This window comes from Elephas maximus, chromosome 5 (assembly GCF_024166365.1).
Source record: "Elephas maximus indicus isolate mEleMax1 chromosome 5, mEleMax1 primary haplotype, whole genome shotgun sequence".
Taxonomy (NCBI): domain Eukaryota; kingdom Metazoa; phylum Chordata; class Mammalia; order Proboscidea; family Elephantidae; genus Elephas; species Elephas maximus.
In genome coordinates this window covers 35,561,578-35,576,470 of record NC_064823.1, presented here as the reverse complement: position 1 = coordinate 35,576,470, position 14,893 = coordinate 35,561,578, and the positions used below count along the sequence as shown (strand labels likewise).

Sequence of the window (14,893 nt, the reverse complement as noted above, 5' to 3'; positions counted from 1 at the left end):
TAAGTGGTAACTTTGGTAAAAGGTAAGACAGTATACAATACTGAGGAAGACAGCACAACTTCGTCAAGGCAAAGCCATAGAAGCTTCATAGACACATAGACAGATCTAAACTCCCATAGCGATCAAGTTACTGGGCTGAGGGCTGGGACCATGGACATGGGGACATCTAGCTCAATTGGCATAACAGAGTTTATAAGGAAAATGTTCTATATCCTACTTCGGTGAGTAGTGTCCGTGTCTTTAAAGCTTGTGAGCAGCCGTCTAAGATTTGTCTACTGGTCTCACCCCATCTGGCGCAAGGGAGAATGAAGAAAACCAAAGACACAAGGGAAAGATTAGTCCAAAGGGCTAATGGAACAAAACTACTACAGCCTCTACCAGACTTTGTACAGCACAACTAGATGGTGCCCAGCTACCACCACTGACTGCCCTTACAGAGACTACAATAGAGGGTCCTGGACAGAGTTAGAGAAAAATGTAAAGTTCAAACTCACAAAAAAAAACTAGACTCACTGGTCTAACGGAGACTGGAGAAACCCTGAGAGAATGGCCCCCAGATACCCTTTTAGCTCTGCACTGAAATCACTCCTGAGGTTCACCCTTCAGCCAAAGATTAGACAGGCCCATAAAACAAACAGTAATACACGTAGCTCCATCACGTATATGAGACTATATGGGCCCATCAACCCAGAGGCAAGGATGAGAAGTAGGAGGGGACAGGAAAGCTGGACAAATGGAAATAGAGAGCCTAAAGTCAAGAAGGGGAGAGTTTTGACACATCAGCGGGGTTGGCAACCAAGGTCACAAATCAATATATGTGTTAATTGTTTAACAGGAAGCTAATTTGTTCTGTAAACCTTTATCTAATGCACAATAATAAATAAATAAATAAAACCAAAAGGGAAGAACATGCTTGGTATTTCAACAGATGGTACTGAAGGAAGAAGTCCAAGCTGCACTGAAGATATTAACGAAAAACAAGCCTCCTGGTGATTGGAATGCAAAATTTGGAGACAAAGAAGGATCTGTAGTTGGACAATATGGCCTTGGTGATAAACATGATGTTGAGGATCACATGATACGATTTTGCAAGACCAACAACTTCTTCATTGCAAATACCTTTTCTCAACAACATAAATGGCAACTATACACATGGACCTTGCTGGATAGAGTACACAGGAATCAAATCGACCACATCTATGGAAAGAAATGATAGAAAATCTCAATATCATCAGTCAGAACAAGGCCAAGGGCCAACCTTGGAACAGACCATCAATTGCTCATCTACAAGTTCAAGTTGAAGCGGAAGAGCCAAAGTCGGACATTGAGTATTTGATACATTGAACGCTAATGATCAAAGACCAGATGAGTTGTGAAATGACGTCAAGGACATCATACATGAAGAAAGCAAGAGGTCACTAAAAAGAAAGAAAACACCTAAATGGATGTCAGAAAAGTCTCTGAAACTTGCTCTTTAACGTCGAGTAGCTAAAGAACTGAAGAAACGATGAAGTAAAGAGCTGAACAGAAAATTTCAAAGTGCAGCTTGAGAAGTCAAAGTAAAGTATTATTATGACATGTGCAAAGACCTAGAGTTAGAAAACAAAAATGGAAGAACACACTCGGCATTTCTTCAAGTGAAAGAACTGAAGAAAAAATTCAAGCCTCGAGTTAAAACAGTGAAGGTTCTATGGGCAAGATACTGAATAATGCAGGAAGCATCAAAAGAATACGGAAGGAGTACACAGAGTCACTGTACCAAAAAGAATTGATTGACGTTCAACAACCATTTCAAGAGGTACCATGTGAACAGGATCCAATAGTATTGAAGGAAGAAGTTCAACCGGTACTGAAGACGTTGGTGAATAAGAAGGCCCCAGAAATTCATGGAATACAAATTAAGATGTTTCAACAAATGGATACAGTGCCGGATGTGCTCACTCATCTGTGCCAAGAAATTTGGAAGTACCTGGCCAATGAACTGGAAGAGATCCATATTTATTTTATACCTATTCCCAAGAAAGGTGATCCGTCCGAATCTAGAAATTGTGAAACAACGTCATTAATGTCACATGCAAGTAAAATTTTGCTAAAGATTATTCAAAAGCAGTTGCAGTAGTACATCGACAGGGAACTGCCAGAACTTCAAGATGGATCCAAATGAGGTCATGGAATGAGTGATATCACTGCTGATGTCAGATCGATCCTGGCTGAAAGCAGAGAATACCAGAAGGATGTTTACCTGTGTTTTATTGACTACGCAAAGGCATTTGACTGTATGGATCATAACAAATTATGGATAACGTTGTAAAGAATGGGTATTCTAGAACACTTAGTTGTGCTCATGAGGAACTTTTACGTAGGCCAGAGGCAGTTGTTTGAAGAGAACAAGGGAATACTGCATAGTTTGAAGTCAAGAAAGGTATATGTCAGAGTTGTATGCTTTCACCATACTTATTCAGTCTGTATGGTGAGCAAATAATCCAAAAAACTGGACTATATGCAGATGACACAAGCTTGCTTCTGAAAGTGAAGAGGACTTGAAGCACTTACCGGTGATAATCAAAGATCGCAGCGTTCAGTACAAATTGCACCTCTACTTAAAGAAAACCAAAGTCTTCACAACTGGACCAATAAGCAACATGATAAACAGAGAAAAAATTAAAGTTGTCAAGGATTTCATTTTACTTGGATCTGCAATCAACGCCCATGGAAGCAGCAGTCAAGGAATCAAGCAGTGCGTTGCATTGAGCAAGTCTGGTGCCAAAGACCTCTTAAAAGTGTTAAAGAGCAAGGATGTCACTTTAAGGACTGAGGTGCGCCTGACCCAGGTCACGTTGTTTCAGTTGTATCATATGCATGCGAAAGCTGGATAAGGAATAAGGAAGACTGAAGAAGAATGGATGCCTTTGAATTATGGTGTTGGTGAAGAGTACTGAATGTACCGTGAACTGCCAGAAGAACAAAGAGATCTGTTTTGGAAGAAGAACAGACAGAGTGCTTCTTAGAAGCAAGAATGACATGACGTCGTCTCACATATTTTGGACATGTTTTTAGGAGAGACCAGTCCCTGGAGAAGGACATCATACTTGGTATGGTACAGGGTCAGCAAAAAAGAGAAAGACCCTCAACAAGATGCATTGACACAATGGCTGCAGTAGTGGTCTCAAGCATAGCAAGGATCGTGAGGATGGCGCAGGATTAGGCAGTGTTCCATTCTGTTGTACCTAGGGTTGCTATGAGTAGAAATGGACTCAATGGCACCTAACAACAACTTAAAATTACTTTTGATTGATATATACATTTTAGATCAATATATGTGTGTGTATATGTATATGTGTATGTGTATGTGTATGTGTATGTATATGTATATGTATAGCCCTGGTGACATGGTGGTTAACGTATTCAGCTGCCAACTAATATGAGACAGATGTGACAGCTTCCGTAATGATTATAGCCTTGGGAACCACGTGGGGCAGTTTTCTTGTGCTATAGGGGTTGCTATGAGTCAGAATTGACTCGATAGTAAATGTATATATATACATGTATACGTGTGAGTGTATATATATGTATATGTATATGTATATGTATATGTATATGTATAGGTATATGTATAGGTATATGTATAGGTATATGTATAGGTATATGTATATGTATATAAAAAGACAGTTGGCATCGAGTCAGTTTTGTCTCATGGCAACCCAAGTGTGTCAGAACAGACTGTACTTCATAGTATAATTTAATAGCTGATTTTACTAAAGTAGATCACGTGGCTTTTTTTTCAAGGTACCTTTGGGCATATTGGAACTGCTAACTTTTCAGCAGCTGAGGGCTTAACCATTTGCAGAACTCAAACAAGGACTCTGATTATCCATATAAAAACCATCTTTCGATAGGTTTATAGTGGAAGTTAATGAAATTAGACAAACAAACAAAAAAAAAAGAACCGTATTGCCATTGAGTCGATTCCAACTCCTAGTGATCCTGTAGGACAGAGGAAAATTGGCCCATAGCGTTTCCAAGGAGCAGCAGTGGATTTGAAGCAGGCAGTCACGAAAGGGGTATTAACTATCCCATAATAGTTGTTTTTCAGAAAAGTCTACTCTTGCTACATTTCTTTTTACAACTTTTACAGCACTTCAGCATGATGGGTCGAATCCCCAGGTTTCTTCTCCTGGCAGGAGGCTGAGGTGCAGGCGCACTGATTCCTCTGAATATACCCATTATAAGACCTTCCTGGGGTGGTATCAAGCAGTCGTCACTTTTTCAAGGCTGTGCGCAGTGTTTTTAGAGCCGTGCGCAAAAACCGGTTCACTAAAATTACGTAGACTGCGCAGTCAGCAAAAGACTGAAAATCCTCCCCTCACTGTTCATGTGTGTGTATGTTATTCCCTATAAAAGGAGCAAATCTGCCCTGGTTCTGGGAGCTGGCAGCCTTAAGTCACAAGATCCTGCTTCTCTCCCAGTACACAAACTGAATAAACCTTTCTATTCTTCCAACCCTGTGTCTGGCTAACTTCAGCTTCCTAGTCTGCTTGACAAGAACCTATCAGTTGACGGCTTCAGATTCAAATTGCCAACCTTCTGGTTAGCAGTCTAGCTCTTAACCACTGCCTCACCAGGGGTCCCAGTGAAATTATGCCTTTTAAAATTCTATATCTGAAATGTGTATTTCTATTATGACAGTTTTTAAAAGATTTTTTGGGAAAAAAATTCTCTAGAGCAATATTCAGTGTTGTAAATTGCTTTCTTTTTCATCTTTCTCTAGGGCATTCAAATATTAAAGCCTTCCTGAGCCATGGTGGTTTGAACAGTATTTTTGAAACTATGTACCATGGTGTACCTGTAGTGGGAATCCCACTCTTTGGAGACCATTATGATACCATGACCCGGGTACAGGCAAAAGGCATGGGGATATTGCTAGAATGGAAGACAGTTACGGAAGGAGAGCTGTATGAAGCACTGATGAAAGTTATTAATAATCCCAGGTAAGTTTCAGTTAATATTAAAGCAGAGTAGGTAGACATGCTATGGTATATTATAAATAACCCAATTATTGTCAATAAATTGTTGATAAACCAATTATAAAAGTATCTTTTAGATTTCTGCATATAATGCCTTATGCATGTTTTCTATAATTTGGAAAATAAAAATAGCAATCATTTGGCAAGCCATGTTAAGAAACTAATATTATTCTGCTAAGATTTGCCGAACCTAGAAAGGAACCACAAAGGGAACTATCATTGGGTATTGTAACGTATCAAATTTTGTGTCCTGTATCTCATTTTAATGCTCATAATAGCCATAAGCCACAGTTTTTATTATCCACGTTATAGAGATGAGGCATTTGAAACCTGGGGTTCAAACCAGTTCAAACCAATTTGATCATGGCCAACAAAGCAAAACAGGAATAGACCCGAAGTTTTACATTTTAGCACATTCAGCATGGTACCAGGAATGGGAAAAATTACAGGCCAGAGCTCTGGAATGGGAGACTCAGAAGAGGTGTAGAGAACGCTTTCAGGAGCCTGATGTGTGAGGTTGGATTATTGGCAAAACTGTAGGAGAGTGACATACATTCAAAGCGGTGCAGTCGTTGGCTACCATCTTTGAATGGGGCACCACCATCTTTGAGTAGCTTACCACCATCTTTGAGCATGGCAGCACTGTTTAGGACTGTGCTCAAAATCCAAGGGCAACAGATTTGGTTGCTATGCAATGAGTATGCTTGCCTTGTTCTGGAAGAGGGAGAGTAAGTTTCTAGCAGGGTTTCGACCTGCAGTTTTTCCTGTTCCTGCTATCTTTCCGGTTCCCGGTAAATTTAAAAATTTGAGTCTGTTCCAGTGTTGCTTCCTCAGCCATGACTAAACCGGGCAGAACCGGTTTGAATCCCTGTTTGAAACTCAGAGAGTTTAAGTAATTTGCCCAAAAGTACACAACAATTAGAGTAGAAATGTGAAGCCAAGACATCTGATTCCAAAGCTCTTGTAATTTGTACTGCACAATAAGCCTGGGTGCTGGGTTTCCCTAGCACTGAGCGTCACTGAAACACTAAGATCTATTTACTCAGGTGAATGACTAATCTGAGCCATTATTTTATTTTGTCAATTCTTGTTCCTGAGATGAGCCAGTTCACAAGAATCTCAAAGGGTGGCAAGGAGGCCTGTGTAGTTTTAAAACAGTGTCATTTTTCCCCACGTTTAGCCATGATATTTAATTTATCTTGCGTTTTAAATGATGTTTACGTTTTGAAATTATGGTTTTTTTTCTGTTGGTATCTGTGTGATCTGGTTTAAAACTAGATTGAGAAGCACTGTTCTGAGTAATAACCAACAATAAGAAAAATTCTTTCATATAAAACGATGCAGCTTGCATCTGAAAGGCTGGATTCAAGCGTACTGAAGGTCCATTATGCTGTCTTTATGTGGGCTCAGAGGCAGCCTTCATGCTCTGGCCCCGTGAAGGAGCCAGTGTCTTGGTTACAGCTCTGGCACTTGGAACAATATGTTCTGTGACCCAGAGTGTCTGCATATATTCCTTCCTCTGTGTCCTCTAGTTTTTCTTTTAAGCCCTCATGCTTTACAAAGCATGATGTTTTTGATGAACTATACAAGCTTTTAAAGGAAGCTACTTTTTAAAGTAGGTCAGTTACAGAGCTACTGAGGTTGAGTCCGTTAGCGAGAAAAGAGCAACAGGCTGGATAGTCCTCAGGTAGTGAGTGTTCTCTGAGAGATTAGCCCTGTCAGTCACAGAGGTCAGATTATAATCTTAGCTCACACTGCAGTTAAAAGTCGAGCCGTGTAATTTTGCAGTGTATGTAAGTGCTTAATTTCAGAATATTTTTAACTTTGCACAGTGAATACATTTATAACATTCTGAACAGTATGCAGATGAGATAAATGCTGAGTTAATTGCATATAACCATTGAAAAATATAAATATTTAGCTAAAAATCCTTGGTACATTCAGGGTGAAAACACATTTTAGTCGATGTAAAAATAACAATGATTTGGGTATAATGTCCTGGATAAAAGTCATTTTATAAACTGAAGTCATTTAATTTATCTTTGTTTGAAATACATGACCATTTTTCACATTTAAAAACCAAAAAAAAAAAAAACAAACCCAGTGCTGTCGAGTCCATTCTGACTCATAGCGACCCTGTAAGACAAAGTAAACTGCCCCATAGAGTTTTCAAGGAGCGCCTGGCAGATTCGAACTGCCGACCCTTGGTTAACAGCCATAGCACTTAACCACTACGCCACCAGGGTCTCCATTTAACGTGCAGCTATGAGTCGGAATCGACTCAACGGCACTGGGTTTGGGTTTTTTTTGGGTAATTATTGAAAATGCTAATTTGCTTCACTAATAATGTACCTGAGATGTTCTAGTTTAAACCAAGTAATCAATATTATGAAAGACACATTTCTTATGTTTTTTTACCTATAATATAAAGAAAATAATAAATAAGTACACATCTTAATTCTTCCCTTACTAGTTGTTTGGGTGTATTTACTGAAAGGCTATTGGTTTTTTCTTTTTTTGGAGGGGAAAGAATTCTTTTGAATCTTGAAATTTTATTAACTTACAGCAAGTTGTAGAGATAGATGGGGAATTCATCCTCAATAATTTTGCATTATCCAGCCAGTGGCTATCGACTTTTAAATGGAAGACACACATTTGTAAAATGTTATATACAAGTCATTGAGCTCCTAACAAGGTAAGTGTTCCCATTAAAGAGGGCTTTATCCAAGAAATTCCTAGGAATAGTTTAGAGGTAGCTTGGGTGACTACTTCATTGTAATGACATTATTCTGTGTTTGTTTTGTTTGTTTTCAATGTTCATTTTCTTACTGGAGGAAATTTCGAAGTGTAAAGCAGGCTGTGCTGAAAGAATACGACCACTTAAGAGCAAATTTGAAGCCAGTTCCAGAAAGGAAACTGTCTCTTTTTCAAAATAATCTGTGAACTCTCTGTATTCCATCCCGGTTGATCTATGCGCTTGTTGTTAGCCCTGAACAGAAGGGTCCTAGAACATTGAATGGGTTAGTAAGCGTCCCAGATCTATGAGCCTGCCCCTGGGTAGGAATAAAGTTCTCATTACTGGTAACTAAATTCCTTACTCCATACTCAGGTAAGCTGGGGAAGAGTGATAAGAACTTCTTCTGATGAGTAGTGACCTAGGAACAAGTGAACTTAATTGGCGTTTCATATGGGTGGTCAGTTAGTCAGCATTGCAAGACTTCATATTCCCCAGAGAAGAACCCTCATCGGATGTAATCTGTGTAATCATCGCATAAAGAGGGGCGTTAAGACTCCTTAAGACCAAGTTTTTTTTTTTTCTTTTCTCTTTTTCCCCCTCCTTTGTTAAAATAGAAGATTGAAGTTTATTTTCCAGAACATCATGTTTCATTTTGATATTTTAAAGATGCCCTTTTACTCCATTAGCATTTTCTCAAAAAATTGACAAATAGAAAGTTCATTTCTCTTTTCCATCAGTTAGGAATAATAGCAAATTCCAAAACAAGGTGAGGATGGCCCCTTAATATTTGGATGAGGTTTTATACTTCTAAAATAAATATTATATAACAGTAATTTTGTGTGAGGCCCTGATGACAGAGAAAACATATCTTTTTGGAAATTGCTTCCTCTCATCGTACGTAACATATTGAAAGAAACTTGCAAGTAATAGCCTTGGCTTGCTTTTTCTTTCAGTCTTAGGACCCTACTGCGAACTGCTTCTCAGATTGTTCTTTACATATTTGTTAAAGCTTAATATTCACGGTTAGAGATAACTCATATAAAAGCCCATGATCAAATCAGTTCATAAATATTTGAGTAGATTTTTCACTAGGTGCTGATCATCCCGCAGCTCTAGCCTGGAGTTTCCAGCTGCCTTGGGATCTTTTCTTTCCTTACATTCCAAACCATAACCACTGGCCCCAGCCTCCTCCATGTTCTATGCTTCCCTAACCTGTTAATAACTCTACAATTGTGAATCATGCAAGTTGGGATCAATTGCAGTTACCTCTGACTTCTCCCTTCTCTTTGGCTTTTTGCAAGGCCTGCCTGCCAGCTCTCCCCCATCTGTCTAATTTTGCTGTCACTTTTTTGGCATTATCTCTTGAGCCATTATTAAAATCTTTTGAATGTTCTTCCCAGCATCAGTCTTTTCCTTTCTTTAATCCTCTTCCCAACATTCTGGTTTAATAAGCCTGTCTCTCTGATCTAATGGCTTCTTGGTTCTAAGTACCAAGCTACTTATCTTGTTATTCATAACACCCATGAGTAGGCTCATGTAGCCTTCCAGTCTAACCTCCAACCAGATGGTCCTCATACTATACACTTTTTCCAGATGGACTTGTTTTGTGGATATTCTTGCTCTCCTTCTGTTATGCTTCAGTTCACTTGTTACCCTTGCCTGATGTGTCCAGACTTTTCTTCTTCTATAAGGTACAGCTTAAGGATCAAATCTTCCATGTTGTGTTTCTTAATCCCACCTGGTGGAAAGTTATTTGTTTTCTCTGAATGTTCGTGTTACTCTTCTGTGACAATTTCTACATTTAACCAGGTATTAGATTGGCCTTGGATTACCCTAAGCTTGTTGCATACTGTAAACACCTTATGAGTTGTTTACTTTCTGGATTCATAATTTGACTCCCAATGCCTGTCCCAGGGTCTTAGGCCCAGTAGGTGCTCAATACATATTTATTACAGGAATGAATGGCTGAAAAATAAATGAATTTAAATGATAGTGATTGTTTTCAACACTCTCCTATGTGATCCACACTGGTTTGTTCAAGAAAAGAGCATTCCATAGTCTAAAGATGAAAAAATAAAACTTACCTCCAATATGGCATTGTTTATGATAGTAGACATAGATTCATGCATAGCTTAATTTCTCTTAAATAACCTTCCAATTGACCAGTTCAACTTGGTCGATTTCCTCATCTCCAGTAGTCTCCATTCCATCTATACACTGACTGACGTGTACTTTATCCTGAAGTTCATAGTTACATGACTACTTTCAATTATACCCGTGCACTTATGCTCCTACAGCTTGACTTGTAAGCTTAGCAAGAGTCAGTTGTGTTTGTTCCCAGGCCTTTTGATCCCTGCTGTTCTTATGATAATATGATGTCATTAAATATTACATAAACTGATGAAACTATGAGAGTTTTAAGAGTTGTATCTGTGAAAATTAAATTGCTTGAAAAGATATGATACAGGTGAGTTGCTAAAAAAATAATGCTGTTATTAAAACTAGGGATCAGTGAATATTTGAACAGGAGGCTGAGAAGAGAAAGTTAAAATTTAGAAAGATTCTGCATTCAGATTGCTTCATAAGTATCTCTGATTTCTCACTCTGCCTTAAAAAAGGCTTAAACTGAAAACCAGAAAAGATTATAGGTATGGTATATGCAAGAAAGGAGATCTGTGCTGAATATCGCTGCAAACGCCAGTCAGGAGTCCATGCTCAGAGAGGCTTTGACCATGTGTCAAAGACTGGCTCCCAAGTGTGCAGTTATATATTCTAAATTAAAATGAAGTGTTTACATTTTATCATTTTTTGTGATTTTCCACTTTAACTGATTTTTTATTAACTGTTTTGAGAGGTTGTTGTCTTTGTACATTGAAACCTGCGAGAACCAGAACTTGACAGACTGCCTTGTTTTTCCAGTCTCTCAAGTTTTCCGCCTTTACCACTTTTCTGTTGCTCATTTTAGTGGAAAATATTTGAGTTTTCCTTCTCTGACAGGTTTCCACTTCCACCGGTTCCAGCTTTTGTAGGTTTTACTGTGCATACATACAGGTATACATACATATGCTCCTCTACATACATTTACTGCATATAATGTCATATATAGCTTCATAGCTAGTGGTGTTTCTCAGTGGTTTTCACCTGCTCAGTAAATACAAGAATCTCACACAATCCTTTAATACTATTTAAAATTAGAACAAAATTAAACACCGTTGCTTAGAAAGAAATCAGAATGATGGACCAGGGTTCTGCATTTTTTTTCCTTTTACCACCCTCTTTTAGAATCTAAAAAATTCACTTTCCTCCCTGGCTGAGACTCTTTGGTGAACAAACATGTAAAAGCACATGGAGAGAAGGAGATGGGGTGTGTGTAAGAGGTGTGATGTAGCGTGGAAGAGCACAAAGTCAGAAAAACTTGGATCTGAATCTCAACTTTGTGACCACAATCAAGTTACTAAGTCTCTCTGATTTTCATTTTCCTTACCTGTTTAATTTTTTATTTATTTCATGGGTTTACATAAGGTAATATGTTGAAAGGACTGTGCATACACTAGGTACTTAATGAGAGATAATTATTTTTGTTCTTTTCCCTTTTTTAAAATGGGAGAGTCATAATATGAACCTTGACATATATATACATGATCATACTGTGTTTTGCCCCTACTTCATAGCTACCGTCAGAGGGCCCAGAAGCTGTCGGAAATTCACAAGGATCAACCTGGTCACCCTGTCAATCGGACTATCTATTGGATAGATTACATTCTTCGTCACAATGGAGCCCATCACCTACGTGCCGCTGTTTATCAAATCTCTTTCTGTCAGTATTTTTTACTGGATATTGCCTTTGTGCTTTTGCTTGGTGCTGCCTTGTTTTATTTCCTCTTGTCCTGGGTGACAAAATTTATCTACAGAAAAATCAAAAGTCTCTGGTCTAGAAATAAGCATAGCACAGTTAATGGACATTACCACAATGGACTCCTCAATGGGAAGTACAAGCGAAATGGCCATATTAAGCATGAAAAAAAGGTAAAATGAGCCAACAGTCCAGGTGATGCTAACAAATCTGGTCAGTCACTGAATTTTTATCACTATAATTTAGCCTAACAACTACTAAAAGTAATTTGTCAGTAAACAATTCTAACAGTCCCTTATCGGATCTTACTAATGAAATTCTGTGGAATTAAGACAGCTGTAAAAAGCACAAACCTAAAATGCAAAAATGTATTTTATCCAAGTACTGATGCAGAGAGTTGTGGCACTGAACCTTTTAGAAGCCTTAATTATTTAAATGAATTAAGTGACCGAGTCCAACCTTAGTTTTAAATCTTGCTATGTGTGTGTCCCAGATAAGGAATGGTTTCTTTTGTCTTAGATTTGTGTGTGTGTGTATAGGTGTGTGTCTCCTAATTAAGAGAACTTTAGCTGGGCTGCTTGTTAAATTTGTTGAAGGTACAGCACATTCAAGAATGAAGTAGAAAGACAGGTTTCAAAATGTTTCTCTTCTAGCGTTTAATATGCGTGAACTCAGAAGTCTACCATGAAAGAACACTTTTCCCTCAAAACTGAAAGCTGAGGAAGAAAATGAAAAGACAGACAATAAGACTTTTTGTACTTTTTGTTTAGTTTTTGTTTTGTTTTGTTTGTTTTGTTTTTATTTGCCTTTTCTTACAGACTGTGGACATTTCCGGAAGTGGGGGGAAGGCCCATGCAATTACGTAAATGTATAAATTGGTTGTCACATATTACTTGTTTTCCATCTACCAATAATTTTCCTCTGGAAGAATTTTCTAGCTTTTTTTTTTTTCATGAGTAACATTACGTTAAATGCATAATTCAGACAAAAGCAGCAAAGCTCTGACATTTGTTCAAAGTACTGAAGATTATTGCTTGTACAGCATTGTTCAACAGGGCAGTGTTTATATAATTGATGGCTTTTTTTATAATGTGATTTTTGAATGTTCAGGTGTTATATTTCCAAAGTTTTACTGAAAAAAAAAATCTTTGTCATCTTTTTATTGTCTGGGCCACACAATCTGTATAACATAGTTGCCAACATTTAATTCTTTTAAATGGAACATTTGCAGTTCTCTATATAGGTACCTGCTGTGTCTTGAGGGGTCTGAGATCTTGTTCACAAATCAAACTTTACATGATATACAGAAGTGACAGGAAAAATTGTCCCAGTTGTTTGTGAAAATGAGTTTCTTTTTTCCCTCCTCACTCCTTCAGTCCCACCTCAGCAGCCTTTTTCAGTCATTGTGGCTGACATGGAACAGTGACAGTATTCATTTGAGAATAGCGATGCAAGTCACAGACATCATAAAATCAGGATGTCCCCATTGAACCGTTCACTGGTTGGCAACTGGAGTTTATTCCATGTCATTCTGTTTACTTAGCATTTGCACTACACGTGTTGAGTGTATGCTTTATTTATTCGCAGTTTTGAAGTCCCATGTCTGACAGCTAAGAGTAGAAAAGTACACCATTTACCTAATGTCATTCACTAACATGGGAAGTGTTGTGAAAATTCTAGACTGCTGTAAATCCTTGTCATACACAGTGACATAAAAGATCATTACACTCCCACCAGGAGCCACTCTCCTATGCTTAGAAATAATGTCACGAGTAGTTTTCTAATGTACAGTGCAGACAAACGTACTGCTCTCTGAATACTTGAAGAAATGGTATTATGCATATAAGCCTATTAGTTATACTTTTTCACAATCTTATTACAATGTTGCATTAAATGGGAAAGAGCCACAGGCAATGAGTGGTGGGAAGGTAACAGGACTTAGAGTGTATGAATGAGTTGATTTTACTTTTTCGGAATTGGATGAAGTTGACAGTTCGCAGTGACTGGATGAATAAGCAGAAGTTAATCTCCACTGTGATAAAAATTTAAACAATAAACATGATTTAAAATAGAGAAATGTTGTTGCAATAAAATTTTTATTCAGATTTTATTTCACAATATTAGGTATATCCATTATAAACATGTTTCTAAGGCAGGTCTCCCAATTTTTATATGTGGATTTGAGTGTGAAAACAATGTATTACATGTGAGAATGTTTTTATCGTTATTAAACAGAGGAACTTACAAGTACATCAACATGGGTATTAAAACTCTGTCCCAGAAGAATGTTAAGTGGAGGTACCTACTGATCACTGTTGTTTTTTTCTAGTAAAGTTTATTGTTAGCCAGTATTGGAAAATAGAATGGTTTTTAATTTTCCGCACTTGGGATACATTCTCTAATAAAGTAAAGTTTTCAAGAAGGTTTTCTTTCAAGAAAGTCTTTTATTTTTTTAGAAAGAGCTTCTGCAAATATTTTCATAGCGGGCCATCATGTCAAACACAAATGAAAATTAAGACATCAATCTACTTTTCCTCTAGAGCATTAACTTCTAAATATCCCTCCAAATAGACACAGCGGCAGAATTTGGATGTCCAGGATTAGAGGGGCTAGTGTTTGGGAGAAAGCAAGGTTTATGATCTTTGAGAAGTTGAAGAAAACTAGAGATTCTCTCTTGAGAATATAGAAACTTTGTATATAACTTGGGGACATTCTTATGCTCCCAGGTCCTACACTGATCATCTTCTGGAAGGTCTCCTACAGTGCTTAATAAATTAGGCTTGGGAATACTATCCTCAAAGAATCACCTCTGAACTTTCTCCAGCTGCATATTGACCACCCCGCCCCTAGATTCTGATACCTAACACCCCCACTGCAACCCCACTGCACTGGAATCTCAGGGACTCTAATTTTAAAACCCTAATCACGTGGTCTGATATCTGCCCTTGCCCTCCTCCACCCCTGCTAGAACCACTGGTTGCAAGGCAAAGCAGAAGCCCAATGTGTCATCCTGGTGTCTTCCACCCATTCCTGCTTCCACCAAGACTACAAAAATACTTGTGTTCAGATGACCTGTGGATTCTGATAGCCCGCCTCAGCGCCCTGCTTCTAGCTCTCCGTTATAATTAGGCCTATTACAAAAAAAAAAATAACCCGTTCACATCGAGTTGATTCCAGCTCATAGCAACCCTGTAAGACAGAGTAGACTTCCCCCATATGGTTTCCAAGGAGCAACTTGTGGGTTCGAACTGCCGACCTTTTGGTTTGCAGCTGAGCTCT

At 38.2% G+C, this 14,893-nt stretch overlaps 1 protein-coding gene across 1 annotated transcript in view; it reads left to right on the top strand.

Annotated features, from left to right (window-relative positions):
• UGT8 (UDP glycosyltransferase 8) overlaps positions 1-13,999 on the top strand; it is a 116,865-nt gene extending 102,866 nt beyond the window's left edge. The window contains exons 5-6 of the mRNA XM_049885464.1: positions 4,769-4,988; positions 11,433-13,999. Of these exons, the coding sequence (XP_049741421.1) occupies positions 4,769-4,988; positions 11,433-11,796 (584 nt within the window). The 3' untranslated portion in view covers positions 11,797-13,999. The remainder of the gene's footprint in view (positions 1-4,768; positions 4,989-11,432) is intronic.
• The last annotated feature ends 894 nt before the right edge of the window (positions 14,000-14,893 follow it).